Source organism: Motacilla alba, chromosome 6 (assembly GCF_015832195.1).
Source record: "Motacilla alba alba isolate MOTALB_02 chromosome 6, Motacilla_alba_V1.0_pri, whole genome shotgun sequence".
In the NCBI taxonomy this organism is placed as follows: Eukaryota; Metazoa; Chordata; class Aves; order Passeriformes; family Motacillidae; genus Motacilla; species Motacilla alba.
The window spans coordinates 12,078,850-12,098,784 of NC_052021.1; the positions used below are offsets into that span (position 1 = coordinate 12,078,850).

Genomic DNA, 19,935 nt, shown 5'->3' on the forward strand with positions numbered 1-19,935 from the left:
TGGAGCCAGACACTCTAAATTAAAAAAAAAAAAAAAACCACAACCAAACAAAAAAACCCAACAACCCAACAGCTACAAAAAAACCCCAGCAACAAACAAACCAGAACACCCAGCCTCAGATCTCCCAGGCCATTAGTGTATCTCGCTCAGATTTCACCTTCTACCAAATGCTGTCAAATACCTGTTTTGTTTGGTTCTGCAGGGTGGAGGGAGTTGGAGGGTTGCCTTCACTGCTGTCAGTGGTTCCTAATGATGTTTCCCACTAGAGAAAATGAGCTTGCTTGTTTGTAAGTCCAAATTCCCTGTGGGGCACAGCTTGGGAAACTGAAGATATGGGAAGGAAAGTAATATCTATTAGGGCAACGTGTAAACATCCATAAAGCAGAATAGCAAAACACCTACAGAGAATGTTGTAACTTTGCCCACAAACTAATTAGAATCACTGACTGAGGAGAGAGCTGTGACAGTCAAAAAGTTAAAATAAAAATAAATCAAAAGTTTAGTCTAGCAATTATAACAGGAAATAACCAACAGAGTCAGGCCTCCTACATTCTTTTCCTGGTTCTGCTTCTGATTCACCAAGAAAGTTGGAGAAGCCAGATTTTAAAAGTAGCTTTTAATTTCGAAAGCCTCCATTTCTGATGCCTAGTTGTACACACAGAGGACTTAACAGACCAGTAACTTCAGTGCTCCCTGTGCATGTGAGGGGCAGAGCGTTTCAGGGCATTGGTGTCTCTGAAGTCACGTATGTGACCTGCACAAACCCACAGCCACTGGCCCGCCCAAGTGGCTGTCTCTGAGTTTCCCATCTGGGAATTGTGGCTGGCACAACATATTGCTGTGGGAGTCTGATGTTTAAATGCTCTTTATGGCTGACATAACATATTGCTGTGGGAGTGTTATGTTCAAATACTCTTTGTAAACATTTACAAGACTTCCAAGATGCACTCTGTCTCCAAAGTCAGTGCTATTTCTTTTGGAAATAATGAACCCTGTGAAGTACACATTTTCTGAAAGGACCGCTGCTTGTTAGGGGCACTGAGCTGCATTTTCAAGTCTGGCTGCAGGAGGAGTTTAAGTAGAAGATGACTTTATCTGAGAATCAAAATAATTTGTCTTCCATTCAATAACACCACCCAATAGAAACTGCAAATAAAACAATCTGTGATGCCTCAGGAGGAGAGGGCAGGTGTCTAAAACACAGGAGCTCTCTGAACGCAGGGTTTCTGTTCAATTCCATAAGGGTTTCTAAATGAAGAGAGCATGTGGCTTCTTCTTACACTGAGTTGTGCTATGAGCTCCTGAGAGGCAGAACCAAATTAAGTATCCAGAATAAGGATGTCTCTGTAAATTGACATTTTCCTGCACTACATTCAGTTGCAATCTCTCATCTTTATCAACGGACACCATGGGTTGGAGAGCTACACTCTGAGTGCCTGCCAGCACTCACTCAGTTGTGGAAGTCTGAATGTTTCTCACTATATCAATGCACTATTTTTTCTTCTGTGCTATACTACTGTAAATATGTGTGTCCTGGTCAGCTTTATCTTTGTTGTCAGCCAGAATATTTACAGTGGCTTGTCAGAAGCAAATTATTATAGATGTTTGTAATGGAGGTTGCTACTGATCTGATCTTCTAAAGAATATTGCTATGCTGAGGAATAAGCATTAAAACCCCAGAGAATGTTGTTTACTGACACTACAGAAAGAAAAAAAAAGGCTGGAGTAGGTTTGGTGTCCCCTGCTCTTCCACCCACAGCGTGCGGGGGAGAGCGCACTCAATGTTCCTTTCCCTTCTTGCTCCCACATGCGACCCAGGAGGTAACACAGTGTTCACCATCTCCATCGGCCACTGGAGCCTGAGTCTCAGAGCTCCTGCCAAGCTCAGGTCTTCTGCCAACCACCTGCTTTTGCAACCCGTGTTTTCACATAGAAAGCAATTTAGACCTACACACTGAGAAATCGTACAAACTCCCAAAACAAAAACAAATGCCTTCCCAGCATGATGGCTCATTTCACTTTTGTAAACTTTATCTGGAAGCCTTAAAAAAGGAAAGCTTCTTAGGCCTGACATGTAAGTAAGTGACAAAAAACCCTTTGATAGGTGATCATAGTACACTGCCACTATACAGGCAAAGTATCTCCCTCTAGGCAGCAACAAACTAAACACAGCGACATGGACAGTGTTTCAACACCTGCTAGGGACTCTGGGAAAATGGCTTCATCTTTACAGCTATTCTAGCACAGCTGGATGCAACACCCTCATCTTCATATACCTCACCATATTTTGTTAAGCACAACACACAGTTTTAGTGAGTGAATGCATGTACAAAAAATAAACCTGGTATTTGCGTACGGTCACTGTCAACTCTACTGGCTTCCCTAGATAAAAAGGCTTTCTTTAAGGAACATTTAACATTCAGACATCACAACACACCATTTGAGAATCCTTTCCTGTTTCCTTCAAAAGGCAGAAATAGTGAAACCATTTACAAAGAGCCAGAAAACAGATAAAGTTAATAAAAGTTATTATTTCCACTAGTCAGAATGTCTTTCCATCATACTCAATCCCAGTTTGTGCATTCCCATATGATAACATATAGGTTGCAAAAAGCAGAACTATTAAAAATCTTCTTAACTACAGGATTTTAGTGGAAAATAGACTAGATTTCTAAACTGGAATTTCTAGTAAAAAAGTAGTCCTTTATCACTAACGAGCTACTCCTCCTAATGATATATATGTTGCTAGTAATGTATACTCAATAGAGATGATTTTATCATAATGAAACTAATATTAAAACTATTTATTCCAAAAGTGAAAGGGTATATTTCTAAACACTCAGTGTAACTAACAAGCATTATGTTTTCTTGAACTTTTGAATACTTCCTACAGAAACTACTCTCAGAACTGTTAAACTCTAGCTTCAACATATGAACTCTTCATTAAAGGGACATGTCCTTCACACTTACTTTCAATATCTTCTGGCCAAAGTTTCCTAATTAAAAAAAGTCTTTATTTTTCTACTACACACACCCAGACCCATCCACTTTCAGTCATTCATTGCTACTTCCTTTTGTTTTATAGGCTCGTCCAAAAGGAGAAGGCCTGACACCATACCAGGGCAAGAAACGCTGCTTTGGTGAATATAAGTGCCCCAAATGCAAGAGAAAATGGATGAGTGGAAATTCCTGGGCTAACATGGGACAAGAATGTATCAAGTGCCACATTAATGTCTATCCTCACAAACAGGTAGGAGAAATGCAGACTTGATGGCAACAGGCTTGGAACTAGGAATGCTGTTGACTTTGTAAAGAGTGGGTAAGACTTAAAAAGAACTAGACATGCACTGCAACACACTACAGAGAATGTTTCCCAGATGAGCTGTCTCAGTCCTGGAAATCTGGACAGGCGTCATCAGAGTTGCAAAATTTGAATGTTCTTTCTTTCAGTACAAATACCTCAAACCCAAAATCTTTACCTGCCTTTTTTTATAGAAAGAGACTGTGGCTTTTTAATCTTAAGAGTAAAAAATGTTCAGCAGTAGCAATTGGCCTTGTAGTTCTTCTGATTCTCTTCATATTTACACCAATTTATTGTTTCATTCCACTGGTGTCAGCAGAGTTACTTCCCATGTGTACTGCTTTTTTCACTTGTTGGGTTTTCTCAAGGGGCTATCTCTACTTGCAAAGAGTAGTGATAAAGGAGAACAATATTAAGATGACTCCTGCTTACAAAATTGGTTAATGACACTAATTTAAAATAAGAATCTCAGAGCTTCCAATGCCTCTTGTTCCTTACCTCTGCTAAGACAGCTTGTCTAAAAAATCCAAAATCCAGGCTAAGTCACTTAGCACATGCACAGAAGTATGGTCTTGAGAGAAATCACAGGACCATTGCTAGCACAAGACCATTTATAGCACAAATTTATAAATATTTACCTTGTTCTTCAAAATTCTTTCCATCATTTATGTTGATGTTCAAAGGGTCAAGAAATCATTCAAGAAGTATCCCATCCACACTGTACAGGAGGCATTATAGACTTAGAAGTGTACATTTTTGTAATAAAGTTTTGCTAGTAGTCCACTGTGCAGAGCTGCCCCTCATGGCAGAGCTGGAGGAGTCCAGTCTGCACAGCAGTACTAAAGTCAGACACACACTGTGGGAGGGTTGCAATCTGCAGTGCTTCCATAAGCTATGCTTGCCACCAAACCACATACAATGCACTTTCTGGGGAATCCTCACAGCATGTGCAGTGCAGCTCTCCACAGTCAACCCCATCACGGTTTCCATGCTATTCCCTAAGCACACCACAACTCATGGATGTGGAAGAGCATGTGTCTGTCCATGTGTTCATGTCCCAGCAGCAGGTATTGCAGTTATTTGAGATTTTCAAGACAAGAGTGCATTTCAGCTATGCTTCCCAATATAAATAACTTGTAACCAGTCACTAGTGCTCTTCCCCAAAATGTGAACTTTGAACCTCAAGCTGAAAGATTCTATGTCCTTTTGTCACTGCCTTACCTCCATCTGCTTCTACTTCTCAGTGTTACCATTGTCATCTTTTCTAGTCCTTTTCATTCTTCCAGAGGTGCCCTGTGCTGCTTCTGATTAACCATAACAGCAACAGGCAGTGAAGGGAGCAGCATCAATTCATGCACAGAGCCAGCAGCAGCAGAGAGCTACTAGGCTGCAGGAGGTCTGTGCTGCTTCTTGGCACAGCTTCCTGTCTGCTATCCCATACTTGGTGTTTGGACATGCATCCAGTGCCACACCAGACTCTCTAAACATTTATCAACATTCATCAGCGGGGAGCTATTCTGCCCCACTGTATATTGGAATATACTTTATACCTAGTCACTGGTACTCTTATACCAAAAACTGTATTTTGTAAAAGCACGGTGAATGATTTCAATAGTCCAATATTTCTAGTTTGAGAATTAAAGCACAAAAAGGTCTTGTGCACATCATATGGTTTTATTATTTATTTGTATTATTATTTATATTTATTTATGTATGTTATTTTTATTTATTTACATATATTATGTATATTTCTATTATTTATTATTTTTTAAATAGCTCTGCTACACCACCTTAACATTTTCTAGATATGCTCTTTAGATTTTGATTATCTTGTCGGTATCTACCATGGCAGGGGCCTCATTCATGTTTTATTTCCTATGCACTTATAAAGGTTTTTAAGCCCTCACTTCCCTCTCAGTGGATGTCCTCAGTTAATTATGTGTGCCTTCTGCATTTATTATATGGGATCAGAGTATTTACATTCTCATCTGAATCTTCCACTGGACAAGTTTAATAATTCACCTGAAAAAATATCTTGCTTCCCCCTACACACCATGGGTCTCTTGTGTCATTTTAACTCCATTTAAAAAAAAATTAAGTGTTGCAGTTAAAGAAAACAGCAGACAGACACTACAAAACAGCAGTGTCATCACAATATGTGATGTGATTGATCATAGTACAAATAATCAATAAATTAAGTTTTCTCTGAAGTTTAACAAAACCAGATGAACTGAAGAAGTCTGACCTCCTTTCAAGATCAGAGAGTATTTACTTCTAGCGAAATAAATTATTTCTCCTTTCAACCAATCTTGTCAATATTTCTCTTCAGCAATGTGCTGGAATTCTTCATCTCCTTACTCTTTGCCCTACCCTTTTGTAAACATATAATTGAAACCTAAGAAAACAAGAAAAGGTATCTTGGAACATTATTTTAAAAGCTAATGGTCATTTTATCAGCAGATGAAAATCACTGCTGGTCCATCAACATGAAGTAACCTTTTGTGAAGTTACAGAAGCTTCCAAAACTATAAAAACTGTCAACATCTCAGCCCATATCTAAAACAGTCAAGGACCACAGTTCCCTGGTGAGGGCATATGATACAAAGTTTCCATTCAGTATATTCATCCTGAAAACTCACACCAGGTCAAATCAACTCCCCCTGTTCCACACCCCGTCCTAAAAAGTGGTGGACATTTACAGAAAGGTGCGTGTGTGTGTATAGACAAGACAAAATAGTCACCTCTGAGGATTCTTCCCCAGCCTCTTGAGTGGTCTAGTGATATCTCTGCATTGTCCCAGTTTGTCACCAAACAGATCACCTTGCAGAGTCTATTAAACAGCTGAAATCCAATCACAGGCCATCGAGCCTTGCTGTGTCACTGTAGGAGAGCAGGATGCTTGTGCTCAGTTTAGGACAAAAGTTTGAAAACCTTATTCCAGGATTACTGGAATTCATTGCAGTGAATTAGGAGTTTCTTCTCAATTGCCAGGTTTGCCCTTTTCTCCCATCCTCATCTCCATAGCTGTATTTCATCTTCCCCAGCCACTTTGCAAATCCATGGACTTCCCAGTACTATAAGGTTTGTCCATGCCTCACAAAGAATGGTTTGGTGCTGAAGTACTTCCATGTAACTGGCTCAGGCAATAATAATCAGAGTACTGAAGATAATGATCTCCACCCTGGATCGCTCTGGGGTAGCCATTCAAGCACATATGTTGGCTCTGTGAATGGCTTGTGCAGCTATGCTCAAATCTTGATTTCCTATGCATACCTTTCGTTAGTGAGTCCCTGGAGAGGAGAGCAGCCACACTTTCCTGCCACCTGCTCATTGTTCCTGGAGGCTCATTTCACTCCAGGAAACTATCCCGGGCCAGGTCCCCACAAGGGGTGCCTCAATTCAGCCCTAGGCTCTTAGTCCACATGGCCTAGCTGTGAGAATGAGCTTTTAATCTCTCTGAGGCAGGAAAAGTCTTCTCAGCACTTTTACAGCTGTGTATATACTTTAGAGTGCTCTATAAATACAGCTCTGAATCTCTGTATTTAAAAGAGATGGTGGAGCATGTATTACTAGAAGTAACACAAGAGCCTGACAGGAGGGCTGCTGCCGTTCATTCCCCAACTCATCCACCGAGTAGGGAATCAGGTGGCTGTCACACCTGAGCTGCAAAACTGCTCCTCAAGCAAGCATTGCTAAATTATTCCACTGTGTTCCTCCTCCTGCATTTTCACCACTCTCTCAAGTGACAAACCCTCCCATGGGAGTGCTTACAGGAATGCACAGAGCATGGGGCAAAAACCATAGGCCCATTGAGCTCAAGCCTAACTGCAAACTAAAGAACTACCCAGACAAATTTGCTCTATGGCAATCTCAAAAGTTGTTTCCCAGGTAGTCACTTTAGCTACTCTAAATGTAAACAGGAATCTCAGACAAGACTTAAACCTCTCCTATTCTTCCAAGAAATTTGGATTTTGTAGTTGTTTATCCTCTTTCTTACCCTGCTTCAGCAACAGAGCCAGTCCTTATAGTCATTCACCAGCATTCTTGGCAGTGTTACAGCCCAGATGCCAAGCTCTGAATTCTCATTTTCTTCCCCTGCCTACTATAGCAGCAACATCTGCACCCGTGGTTATTTCCTGGCTGGCCTCTTATCAAGGCTTCTTCTCCGACTTTGTGGCTAAGGCCAGTGCTGTTTGTGATGACAGCTGTTGCCCTGGTGCAGTACCAGCCATCTGGTGACTGACTTGTCCTCTTGGACGCTATTTTCTTCCAGCTGTCAGGAATTTACTGTTGGACTGGAAATAATTTGGTATGTAAATACATACCTCATGATACTCAAGTTATTACTTTCATGGGCAATTCAGTAGTCTCATCATAATTCTCATATCTGAGTGCAACCACAGACACCTTGCTTCCCTCAGTATGGGGAGGGGTGGGTATGATCATTCAAGCCCTGCATACTTGTAGGCTTCAACAGTCTGAAGCCTACAAGTATGATCTTTTGACTCTTCAGATTTAATAAACCCTCTCCAGCATGCCCACGCTTGTCTACTCCAGCTATGGGAATACACTTCACCTCAGACTGCTGCTTTTCTGAACTCTGAAAAAAGAGATTTTCACCATTTATCTCATGCTGTTATCATTCATTCCTAGCTAGCCTGTCCCAGAGGCATGCCGCTGACAGAGGCTGCTTGCTCTCTTTAAGCATCCTGCCTCTGATCTGCTGCCTTCTTATCACTGTCTCTTGGATTCACAGTGACAGCCCAGGGCCTTGGTAATGTCCCTCTTCCCCCACGCAGATAGAAAAGCAGAGGGTCTGCTGCTCAAAAATGGACATTGTATTTAATCTTTTCTTCCCCAGTGCCCATTTTTTTTAATTGGACTAAAAATTTACAAATTCATGATAGCATGTGTTTCTTGAGGGAAGCATGGCTCCTTAAGACTGTTAGCCTAACTATTATCCTGCCAGCAATAGCTGCAGAACCTTTCTCTTCACATTCCTAATCTAAAATTTAATCATCTCATTTGCTGCATTAAGTCTTGATGTAAATGAGTCCACAAAACTATTTTTAAGTGTTTTCTCTCATTTGAATTCTGATGTGATCTTCTATCCATCAGTGGTGCAATTAAATTGTTCCATTGCACAGCAGCAAATACAAACAGAAGCAGACAGATTATTCCATTCTACACCTTGGTGGAAGCAATTTCCCTCAAGATATCCTAGTGATGCTTTCTTTAACACCTAACACTTCATAAGGGTGAGTTTTTTGTTTGAGAGCTTTGGGGTTTCAGCTGACTGTTGGGGAATGCAGAGGTCATGCAGTACATCTAGACTGGGACAGCAATAACTCATAGTCAAAAGTTAATTCGCAGGTCAGGAATTGAAATATAAATATAAATTTCTGTCAGCTTCATTCCCCTGCGGCAATATCTTTATTCACCACCACCAAATGCTTTCCTGGTGGAGCTGCACAAGATTATTTCCACCCTGCAACTACCAGGAGAAAATTAAACAAAGATGCACAAAAGTGAAGTCCGGAAGAATACAACTGTGGATGCTTGCATTAAAAAAAAATAAAAAATAAAAAAGATAACAAAATTTAACTTAACTTTTGCGGTCAAACTCTCCACTTAACGGAAAAAAAAGGATACCTTTCCCCTGAGGAGCATAGCAGGATTTACTGTTGTTCTACAAGACCCATTTCACTGCTTTCTAAGAAAAGAGTTAACTTTTCAGCCAAATAGCCTGTCCTCTTCTCCACACCCTGTCCAAGTGCATGGCTGAGTCCTCAGCAGCAGTGCAGAGCTCTTGCAGCCTCCTCAGTTACTGGTGTCTCCTGCAGAATTCAGGCAGCCCCCAGAGCTGACACAGTGTGCAACAGCCAGGCCCTGCTGCACACTCTTGTGCAGTGCCCTCTCCTTCCCCTCCGCTCCCACCACATCAGAGCTGGGGAGAACAGCCCAGCCCTGATGGACACACAGCTCTGTGACTAACATCCTACACTTTTAGCATGGAGTTAGAAAGGTTCCAAGAATATAAGTTTATTACTTCTAGGTTCTCCTCAATTAGTGACAGACAGCAGCAGGACAAGAGCACTTGCTACTCAGGGTGATTAAAGGGTTCTTTTTTGCCTTTACAAGAAACCCATGAGGAGAAAACGGTAAATGGAGATAAGCTGGGATTTCATTTTATGCAAAAGTTGGGTTGAAATGGTTTTGAGACGCAAACCACAGAAGTACACTACCAATTTCAAAGACTCAGCCCTCCACCACCTCACCAGAAATGCAGTCGGGGCTCTGCACGGCTTCATTCCTTCCAGCTGGCCCTTGGCAACCTGCTTTCCTGCATTTGTAACCCCTCTCTCCCCAGCCTGTGTCGTAACATACTGGTAACAATAACAGTTCTGAAATCAAAATGCTTTGCAGGCCAAAAAGCTGAGCTCAATCAACGCCGGGGGAAAGCAAACTGTGGAGAGCTATTGTTTCTGAAAACCATCCAAAAACTCTTGGCGCTTCAAGGCATTCCCAATGTCCTTTGCACTATTTCCAGGAAAAATGATTCCCAAGGCCTTGCATATTAAAAAAAAAAAAAAAAAATCTGGCTTATATCAATAAACATGATAACTGCTGTATTTTTCTCTTTAATCAGAGCACAGCTAGCATGTAGAAGCAATCAGAGCTGAGTCAAATAGCCTGTTTCAAGTGTAGCATTTCAAAATTCTCATTCGCTGTTGAAGAGTGTAAATTAACCCCTGCGACTCCAAAACCTGCGCTTCATCTTTGTATATTTATGTAATGCAAATTCTTGCAGAATATTTGTGGGCAGATGTTGGTGGAATAAGTGGTAGATGAGGTAGAAACACAGTTTTCTGACCAAACATACTTATTCAACTTGCCTGTCTTGTGGAATAAGCAGTGTCTGGACCAGAGCTTGGACTGCAAGCCTAGAAACAGAATTGCTGGTTCTGATCTTAAATCTCAACATAGCGACATCAAACATTTAAAGCTCAGTATGGCTGCAGGGCATTTGGAGATGAAGAGTCCATCTACCTTCCTCATCTGACACAGGAAATCCACTTTGCAGTTGAAATGTAAATGAAGTTAGACTCAAAGACCTACATGGTGCAGGACAATATCGTGGTTCAAAACACTGAATCAGGAACAAACTATTGACAATCACTCCTGAATCACTCCTATATATTGTTTTGCCTAGCTGTGCAACCTATTAAGAGTGTTGCACTTAAAATCCAGTACAAGCAAGCAAGAATTCACAGACATCCCTTGTTCAAGATGATAGAATATGTTTTGTGTCATTTTAGCTATTCAGAGAGAGAAACCCTTCTACTCCCTGATACATGAGCAGTTCTTGCAGTATTAGATAGCAAAAAAAAAAGCTTTAAATATCTCTGTTCCTGTCCACAGAGTTTCAGGTAGATGGCTTGACAAAGAACTTATAAATGAAATCTTAGATGATCAGGTGTACTTTAAGACCTATGACCTTACAGATAAAGAAAAGTCTCTAAGATTAAGAAAGGTGTTAAGACATAAATGGCCAACACAGTGTAATTTTTATTTACCCACCTACTGCAGATATAAGCAAGGATCTAATATCCCTGTAAAAATAGTGAGAAGCTTGTGGCTAGTTTTCAGATTTCACACCACATGCTGTGTCTACCACAGTCCCATGGAAGAACTGCTGCCTTCATGGCACTGTGCAATGAAACAGCCTTCCAGATACATTTCATGAAAACAGATCAGTTATGGGTTAGGGAACTTGGAAGTGTTTTCCAAGCAAACAGTGCACTTTGTTAACTTCTACTTCACATCTCTGTCACTTCCCTACCTATTAGACTTCCCAAACCTTTAACTTTGTCACAATATTTAAAATGGGTATTTTATTTCCAGAATGACTGTGGGGCCTTTTACATGCCATGCAACGTGAAAGCACAAATACCTAATAACAATGAATCAGCCTAATTTCCTCCAACACCGTGATTTCATGAATATTATTAAAAGTACTTAATTTATTACTCAGATTCAGTGCAAAGGATTGTGTCACAATGTTGGATTTCATTTTGGTTTTGTATAAGTTTGGATTAAAAAAAAAATTAAAGCTTTGCAGCTGCTGTGCTTCAAAACTTTCAACCTCAAAACCAGGGGACTACCTATTGGGAAAGCACCATTTAGCTATGTTAGTATCTGTGCTTAGTTGTGACAGTTTCCTTCATGTAGCAGCTAGTCCTAACATTGAGAATCCCTGCTCTGCATTGCTGGGTAATGGGATTCCCATGCTTTACATGTTAATGCCTTTGGGACATCTAAATTACTGGAGCTAAGGAAATGAACTCTTTTGTTACTGCTTTTTATAAATAAAGTCCTCAATTCAGTATTTTTGTAATTTGTCTGCAACAAAGTTAATACCACCTTTATGAAGAATGACATTAAATTGTGAGGTCACTCTGAACCAATGAAGGGCTGAAAAAAATCACTCCATGCCTTCAGCCAAGAAACATGGTGTCTTTTTAATTACCAGCAGAAAGCTCAGTGAGGGCATAAAAGTAGACTTAACATGCTTAATAAAGAGTAACAAGGACAAAACCTTGGATCTAATCTGATTTCCTTCCCACCATTGCAGAGACCCCTGGAAAAGCCGGATGGCCTGGATGTGTCAGACCAGAGCAAAGAACATCCTCAGCATCTGTGTGAGAAGTGCAAAGTTTTGGGCTACTACTGCCGCCGTGTGCAATAAACCTTCAACGTGGCCTCTTCCCATCCCCATCATCCTTAGAGGTTCTCTGGCAGCATGCGATCAACAGCAGCACAACAGATCAAGATAAAAGCTAAAATAATTGCCAATATTGCCTATCTAATAATATGCCTTACCACTAATAGAATGTAACATTTCTCCTGAGCATGTGCATGCATGCAATAGGTATTTACAGGACTATGATTTGTATACATATATATGTAAATTTATATATGTACACACAAGGTGTTACTGATGGTGTTCACTACAGAACTACAGTTACAGGTTCTGCTGATTGTTTACACAGACCCTATATCACAGCCAGGTGAAATGAAGTACTTTTCAAAAGGCAAGGAATAATATCCACATGGAATATTTGTTACGTGTATGGCTTTTGCAGAGGTTCAGTAACTGTGGGGCCACTAATTGTAAGCACTCATTCACAACATGAACACTATTCTTATTATATGACATGACAAAGGAAGATGAAACAAGCCACAGCATAAAAGGGGAATTACTGCTTTCCCAGTTTTAGAAAGTCTTAAGAGTTTTGTGCTGCTGATTTCTTGGACTTTTTTCTATTTGTTACCATCTCTTGGGCAGGGCTTAGGCAAAATAATTTTTGCAGGACATGGAAAAAAAAGTGAATAATTGTTTGAGGGGTGTGGGTTGGGTAGGAAGGGAATGCCATAAGATTCCAAGAGGTTTTTGGAGGAGACAAAATTGGCTTGCTTATGCAACTACCGGATCCTTCTCTTGTCATATAATCCCACTGACATGGCCCCTTCTATGTGCATGATGTGTTCATTAGGCTACAAGCACACTAAATTTACTATGAATAAGGGGATAAGAATACTTAAAACTGACCCCAATACCCTGAACTAAAAGATTAACCAAACTTACTATTTATAGTAGTTTTAAAGCCACTTTCTGGAAACATTTTTATGTCCTGTTTTCTACTATAGAAATTTGTTATAATATGAAACATGTTAGCCATAGGGGTGTTTTAAGGCATGGAGAACACTCTATTTAACCCTTTTTCTTTATGTCTTCCTGAAAAAGATCTACGTACCTGGGGAGAAATTTAGGGATTATATTTCATTGTCCAATTTCAGGTAGAACTTTGCACAGGGACAGCCTGCTGCAAAGAACATCTCGTCAGGGATTGGCAAATATAAACTGAAAGTACCTCGAGATAATATCCTGATTGTACGTCTACATGAGAGTACATTGGCAAAAGGACACAACAAGCAATTAATTTGTAGCATGCACTAAAAAAAATTACAGGAATAATGTTTGAGGTTGGGGGGGTTTACATCAGCAATTTGCATTTTTTTGACGTTTCCTTTAGGGAGATTGATTTGTGTGAATGATACTTAGAGAAAACACTTTAAATCCTAAATAACTTGATGTGAACTAAATGTGTTCTGAGGACTAGATCCGTAATGCAAAGACAGTGGGGAATTATGCCAAGTGACAACAGGGTGTTACCAGTATGTCAAGACAAGCTCTTTTAAAGAAAGCAGGAAACTTATCATGAGCATTCACCTGCTTTGCTATAAGCAGGGCAAAATTGCAAAATTGCATCTGCTTGTTCGGTGGGAGTGGCATGTACATATCTTGCAAACTCCATTATTTATGGGCAGCCCGAGTGACCCAGCCTGCTGCTCACAGCAATGGATGAGCAACTTGACTCCTGGCTTCTGACCACAGCTCTCCCATAGCTCCCTGATTTTGGGCAAGTCACAAGATCCTTCTGGACCTCAGTTTCCCCAACTGCAAAAAGGGGGTAATAGTACTTTAGCACACCTACCTCACAGGAGAGTTGTGAGGTTTACTTAATATCTCTTAAGTGTTTTGGCACCACTGGATGAAAAGTGCTATGTAATGTTAAAATAGAATTAACTAAATTAATCACTTGGAAACTACTTTTTCCCAGTTAGCAACTCCAACTAAAATAGCTGAAAATAATATTATTGAAAGTAACACTAATAAACAGTTCAGTTGCCTCAGTGAAGATATGCAGTTTTAGCATTTTCAAATGCAAACACGTTCTTTTGCACAGACTCACAAATTAACTTAGATACAAATTCTCTCAACAAAGATACTAATCTGTCTATACAAATAAGAAAATACACAAGCAAATCTAGGGGTGGATTTTCTAAGCTTGACCTCTAGGATTAATCTCAATAGTTTGTTTCAAGCATGAGTAATTTTGAAAGAGCAGCATTTTAAACCAGATCTATTTTTTCCTCTTGAGCACTTAATAGTACAGGAACAAAAAAAAAAAATCACCTATATGGCTCACATATAGCTAAACAACATGTAGAAAAAAACCCTTAGGTGAAGATAAGGGAAAATGTTATTTTATTTTCTCCCCGAAACTAAGCTGTTGCTATCAAACATTTTGTTCAGTACTGAAATAATCTCCCTGTTATGATAACCACTAAAACCAGTAAAATAGCACAACTCTTGATATAGCTGTATCACTATATCACACACCAGCAGGTTCTGACAAAAAGCTGACTAAAAGATGCTATTATAAGCATTAGTATTTTCATGACAGTGCCCTATTAAGAATTGTTTATCCAGATTCAACACGGCAAGGCAATGCCTTTAGCTTATGGATTTTTATATTGTACTAAAAATACATGTGATCTATTTTAACACAATGTCTATAGGTGTAGCATAGTAATTCCCGAGAGCGTACTTGCGAGTGTTCAGTATTTACATTATTGATGTGTTCCTAGGCAGAAGACATAAAAAGGATTTCAGTGATACTTAGCATATCTGTAACAAAGAGGAGAGTAGGTTTCCCCCTGCCCTGGCGCTGAGGGAAAGCAGACGAAGAACACAACACGTGGAAAAGCAAGGAGCGACCCTGCCGCGGTTTGTAGTGCCCAAGGCGGAGGCGCAGATGCGGCGGTGCGGGTGGCAGCGGGAGCGCGTCCCTGCGCAGGCTGAGCCCGCCTCCCTAAAGCCGGGCCCGGGCAGGGCAGGAGCACCGAGCTCGGCCGAGGGAGGAGCCCCTCGTCCCTCCCTGCATGGCCTGGCCGCTGGCATTGCAGCTTTGGGCACGAGCATCCGCTCCACACTGGGCCTGTGCAGTGGGAGCTGCTGGAAAAACACACCCGCATCAGTAGTTGTGTATAACAGCTTATGGCTATTGGCTTTTAGTTAGTGGCACAGAAGGGACATTTCTGAATTTTTATTTCAAGGGAAAGAAAGGATGATAGATTACAAAATGTAGATTGCTTCTACTCCCTCCCTCCCCACACAAAGGTAATTCACCTGTAGATGTAACCAGCTCTTTCCAAATCAGAAAAAAAAGGGTAAAGGTGCAGATTTTTGATTGGAAAAATGAGGAATTGATTTATCTTTTAAATTTTAGTGACTGCTTTCTCATCTCTACCAAGCTCTGCATTGAGAGCATCAGCTAGCAATCAGTTGAAGGCATTAGTAGACTGTATTGGCAGGAGTGAAGCAAGCATCAATAAAAAATGTTTTAAATCAATACAGGCCTCCCTAAACTGACTATTCTTTAGGGGTGTACCTGAGAGCAGTTTGGCTCTGTGCATTTATTTGGCAAACTGGATTTTCAAAATCAGGTGCTTGCTGTTGACACCCTACCAATATATCCTGTCCTATTCTACCTTTTTTTTTCATTTTCACCTTTTTTGAGATTTTTTTTTAAAAATTCCATTTATTTCTTTAAAACCAACAACAAAAACCAATCAAACAAATAAACACCCCACCATTTGTTTCATGAGTTGGTCATAACATTTCGTGTAGAATTTGGCATTGGCACACCTCTGGAAAAATATTTGAAGAATTTGAAATGTGTGTCATAGGTTTTTAGCTGCTTTAACCTAATGAGGCTACAATGAAGTTATTACAAATACTTCATTTAAAGATGATGAAGAAGTATCCTAGTAGTTTAAAGGATGGCCCCATTTTAGCCAGTTCCTACTGCTGCTATCACAGATGTAAAATGATGCCACACAAGCAACGTTTGAGGCACTTTTGTCTCAAAGTTGCTATTTAATTTCAGATAAATACACAAGAGTATATATTGTTTCTGAAAATAGGTGTATTTTGAAGTTCCCCATTATATGGGACTTAGTTTTTAAACTAAAAATGTGAAGTTGCATATGTCTGAGAGAAGCCTTATACCTAGAAGTATTATCTGCATTTTACCTTTTTTATATAACATGAAATTTAGATTATACATGGATTGTATACCTGTGACATGCTAGTATTTTTTTTAAAACCCCAAACCTACTTAAAACATTAAAACTTTAGAGCTTTTGGAAATGTCAGACTCCATAGATTAGTGGTCTTTGTCCTGCAGTCACATAGAAGATTTTTTTTTTGTCCTATTCTGGATCCTAAGAATTGTCCACTGAACAGTAAGCAATAAATCATCAACACGTGTTTTTCAAGTTAAGGAGATAGACATATATTTTCCACTTGCCTTTGCCAACATATCTGAAAATGTGATTGAACTATCCCCATAGAAAAATCATTCTTTCAGATATCACTCCACTCCCAACTGGGCTTCCACCCGTATCTCTTTCTTATCTGCAAAACCAGTGCTGTCCATTGAGTTTGCTATATCGCTCGAGTGCTCAGAGGGCTGTTTGAGATCTTAGATATAGGGATGATGGATTGTGTTTCTAGGATGAATTTCAAAGGGACAATCGTGTGCAGTTACTAGCTATAGATGATTGATATAAATGTTTACCCCTGTATGAAGTATTTTACAGTTTTACTTGCAGATGTGTATTTATCTTGAGTTATACTTGACATAGAGTTTCTTTCAATTTTTTTTTTAATACTATGTGTGTATTTTGGAAACCTTTTTAGATGTTAAAATTTTTGAATGGTTACAAATATTTCTTATAATACTGAATTGTTATCTGGAAACTCTTTGCAGTAACTTTTTTGTATATATTTGAGGGCCTCTTTAAAAAAGTATTGTTTGTTTTTTGGGCAAAGTTTTTACAATTGGGAAGCTTTCAGAAGGGCCTTCCTCTCAACTAGGATACTAACAGAGGTAAGAGTTTTCTTAAGTATTTTGCAGTATTTTGCAGAACTAAGGATGTATCCTCAAGAAAATATTTATGGAAATAATTTACTTTTTTTTTTACAATGCTTTTGTCTGTATAAAGTATGCAACAGAACTACATTAAGAAGGAAATATTGTCTACATAAAATATTATATGAAAGTTGGTACATAATTCTGACAAAAAACCTTGCAATTCTTTAAGCCATATTGTTTTTGTTATCCTTGGATGAAAATATCAGTATTAAGTAACCAGTGTATTATTCAAGTGCTTAGACTTATATGAAAATGCTTATACAGTTTATTTATGTGTATTTGGGGAACGACTGCTAGAAAAGCTATCACTAGACATGTAGCAAGTGAGGAGCAAATAACAGTATACTGTCACTTTATGGCCTTGTGAGAGACACAAAGGTGTTGAAAGCACCGTGGAGACTCAGCTTTCAGAAACTCCGAAGCACAAGTGGTGGGTTTCAAATGGTGGCTCTTTCCTTCCCCATAACTAGAGGGGAAGAAAGTTGGTTGGGACACTGTTTAACTTGACTTTCACAACTCTTTGCAGACTGTGAGCTCAGCTATGCAGTATCATCTACAGCAATAATATCAATCAAAGGATGTAAGAGAAAAGGATTGAAGTAGATTATTGTAGGGGTTTACGTTTATTTTAATTAGAACTCATAGCAATATAGAATATGCATGTGCACGTATTCAAAGCATTTTACACTTTACATTTCATGTAGTTTGATTATATTATGAAGGATTGAGTTTTTAGTTTGATATTTTACCATGCTAAAATGGGAGGTCTGCCCAGCCCTATACTGGATTCTTGTTTCCTTTAAAAGGTTATTTAGTACAGCACTCACTGCATTGTGTAATAGTGCTAAAACTAACACTATTTTATGAATTTCTTCAGCTTTAAAAAAATTAACCTAATGATTATTACATTTGTTTAACTGTACCCACTGACCTTGTCAGATTCAGTTGGCAAATTGTGTAATTTCTTTTTCTGTAACTGTTAATAAACTTGTACAGCTAAAACAAACAAAACCTATGGACAAAGACCTCAGAGGTGCCAGTTCTGTTTCAGCAATCAAGATGACAGCTTGCTCATCTGGTGACTGTGTTGCTACCGAGACTGTAAAACCTCTGTTGTGGATTGTCCATAAAATGGCATTCCGACATGTGCCTTATTTGCTGGATAGTATACAGCTTTCCTCTAGTATTCTAGCATTTTATTGCTGTATTAAAGTATTGCAAAAAAACAGCAAGAGTGTGGTGTGGTTTTCTTGAACATTCCTTCCTTTGACAGTTTACTCCCAGCTGCAGTGTGTTCCTGGTTATGGCCTGGCCAGGCACAGTCTGGTGCCTGAGGAGCAAACCTGCCCTACCACAGCCGTGACCCAGACCATGGGAGGAAGACTTTCTGCACTGCAGTGAGTCCCTCTGCTGCAAGGAGCCTGGTCACATCAGGGTGACAGCTCTTCACTGCTAGTGGGACACCTTGGGTTAAGGGTTCCAGCTCCTGTTTTTAACTGGCTATTCCTTCTCAAGGAAAACCTTCTATAATCAAAGTATACTTGTAGTCTTCGGTTGGATAGGAAAGTTTATGTGCCAGAAAGTTGCTTTAGTGAAAAATAACATTCAACAATCTTTGCAAACACAAGAACTTAGCAAGAACTAGACCTACTAAATGCTTGTTGTGTACTAGCAATGCTCTTCTCACACTCCCAGCCAAAGTTCAGTGGCAAGTACTTTTCTCCTGAGACTGTCAATACTGTAGTGATTGGATGTTAAAATAAGAGTAAAATAATATAAATTAAGGTAAAATAATCCAATAACTTTGGATTTTAGGTATCCTGCCTCTAACACAAGAGATTGCCTTCATTTAAAACAAGCAGAAAATATTTATTAGACACACCAGCACACATTTTTTTATGCCTGATCATCCCTACAAAACACACTGCGTATTTGCCACTTGGAGATCTTCACCACATTGACACCCTTTCTATCACATAGCAAGTCTGATTTCCGGATTTGAGTCCACATTCAGGCCACATGAGAGAGAGCAAAAACACATCTACATTTGTGCAATTGTTAGGCAATTTTAGACAAATACGTGGAAGAAGAGGTTGACAAGGAATTGTACAGTTCTGAAGCCTTGAAAACAGTGACTATTTCATCAAATGGTGAGAGACATCCCCAGCTGAGCCCCGTGGAAAGGGAAAGCACATATTCAGAACTTGTTGGTAAATTTTTGTTTGAAAAATAAAACATACTGCTCTTCACTTAAAATTTGGCTACAGCACTTTCCCATAGCAAAGACAAGCCACAAAGCCAAGCTCAGAACTGAAATACATCTTTCTTTTTACAGAAGACCTGGGGCTTCCCGAAAAACCCACAAACACCTCAGATTTAGCACTCAGACAAGAAAACATGCTGAGTAGAACTGCAAAGTCTTAGCTCCCTATTACCACATTTTCTATGATTCCTCAAAGAAATAACTTTTTAATATTTAAGACAAAAGTAGATGAACACAAATGATGTGGCATCAACAAAAACAATCAAACTACTCTTCCATCATTTTCATTGCCGAAGCATTTCCCCTTCCTACTCTGTGTGAATGAGGGCAAGAGACAACGCACCAACCTGCTTGCAATAGAAGGGCCAAATAATTCCCACTACAGGAAAATAATAGTGCTTTCATTCACAGGGATTTCATATAACACTGATACTTTGAAATAAAAAGCTGTTTCATTATTCTTAAATTAAAACCCATTTAAACAGCACACCAAGGCTCCTACTCCTCATGTTAGTCAAATCACA

General features: G+C 39.5%; 1 protein-coding gene across 1 annotated transcript in view; it reads left to right on the top strand.

Annotated features, from left to right (window-relative positions):
* Positions 1 to 18,376, top strand: part of ZCCHC24 (zinc finger CCHC-type containing 24) — a 108,023-nt gene extending 89,647 nt beyond the window's left edge. The window contains exons 3-4 of the mRNA XM_038139990.1: positions 3,086 to 3,250; positions 11,937 to 18,376. Of these exons, the coding sequence (XP_037995918.1) occupies positions 3,086 to 3,250; positions 11,937 to 12,050 (279 nt within the window). The 3' untranslated portion in view covers positions 12,051 to 18,376. The remainder of the gene's footprint in view (positions 1 to 3,085; positions 3,251 to 11,936) is intronic.
* The last annotated feature ends 1,559 nt before the right edge of the window (positions 18,377 to 19,935 follow it).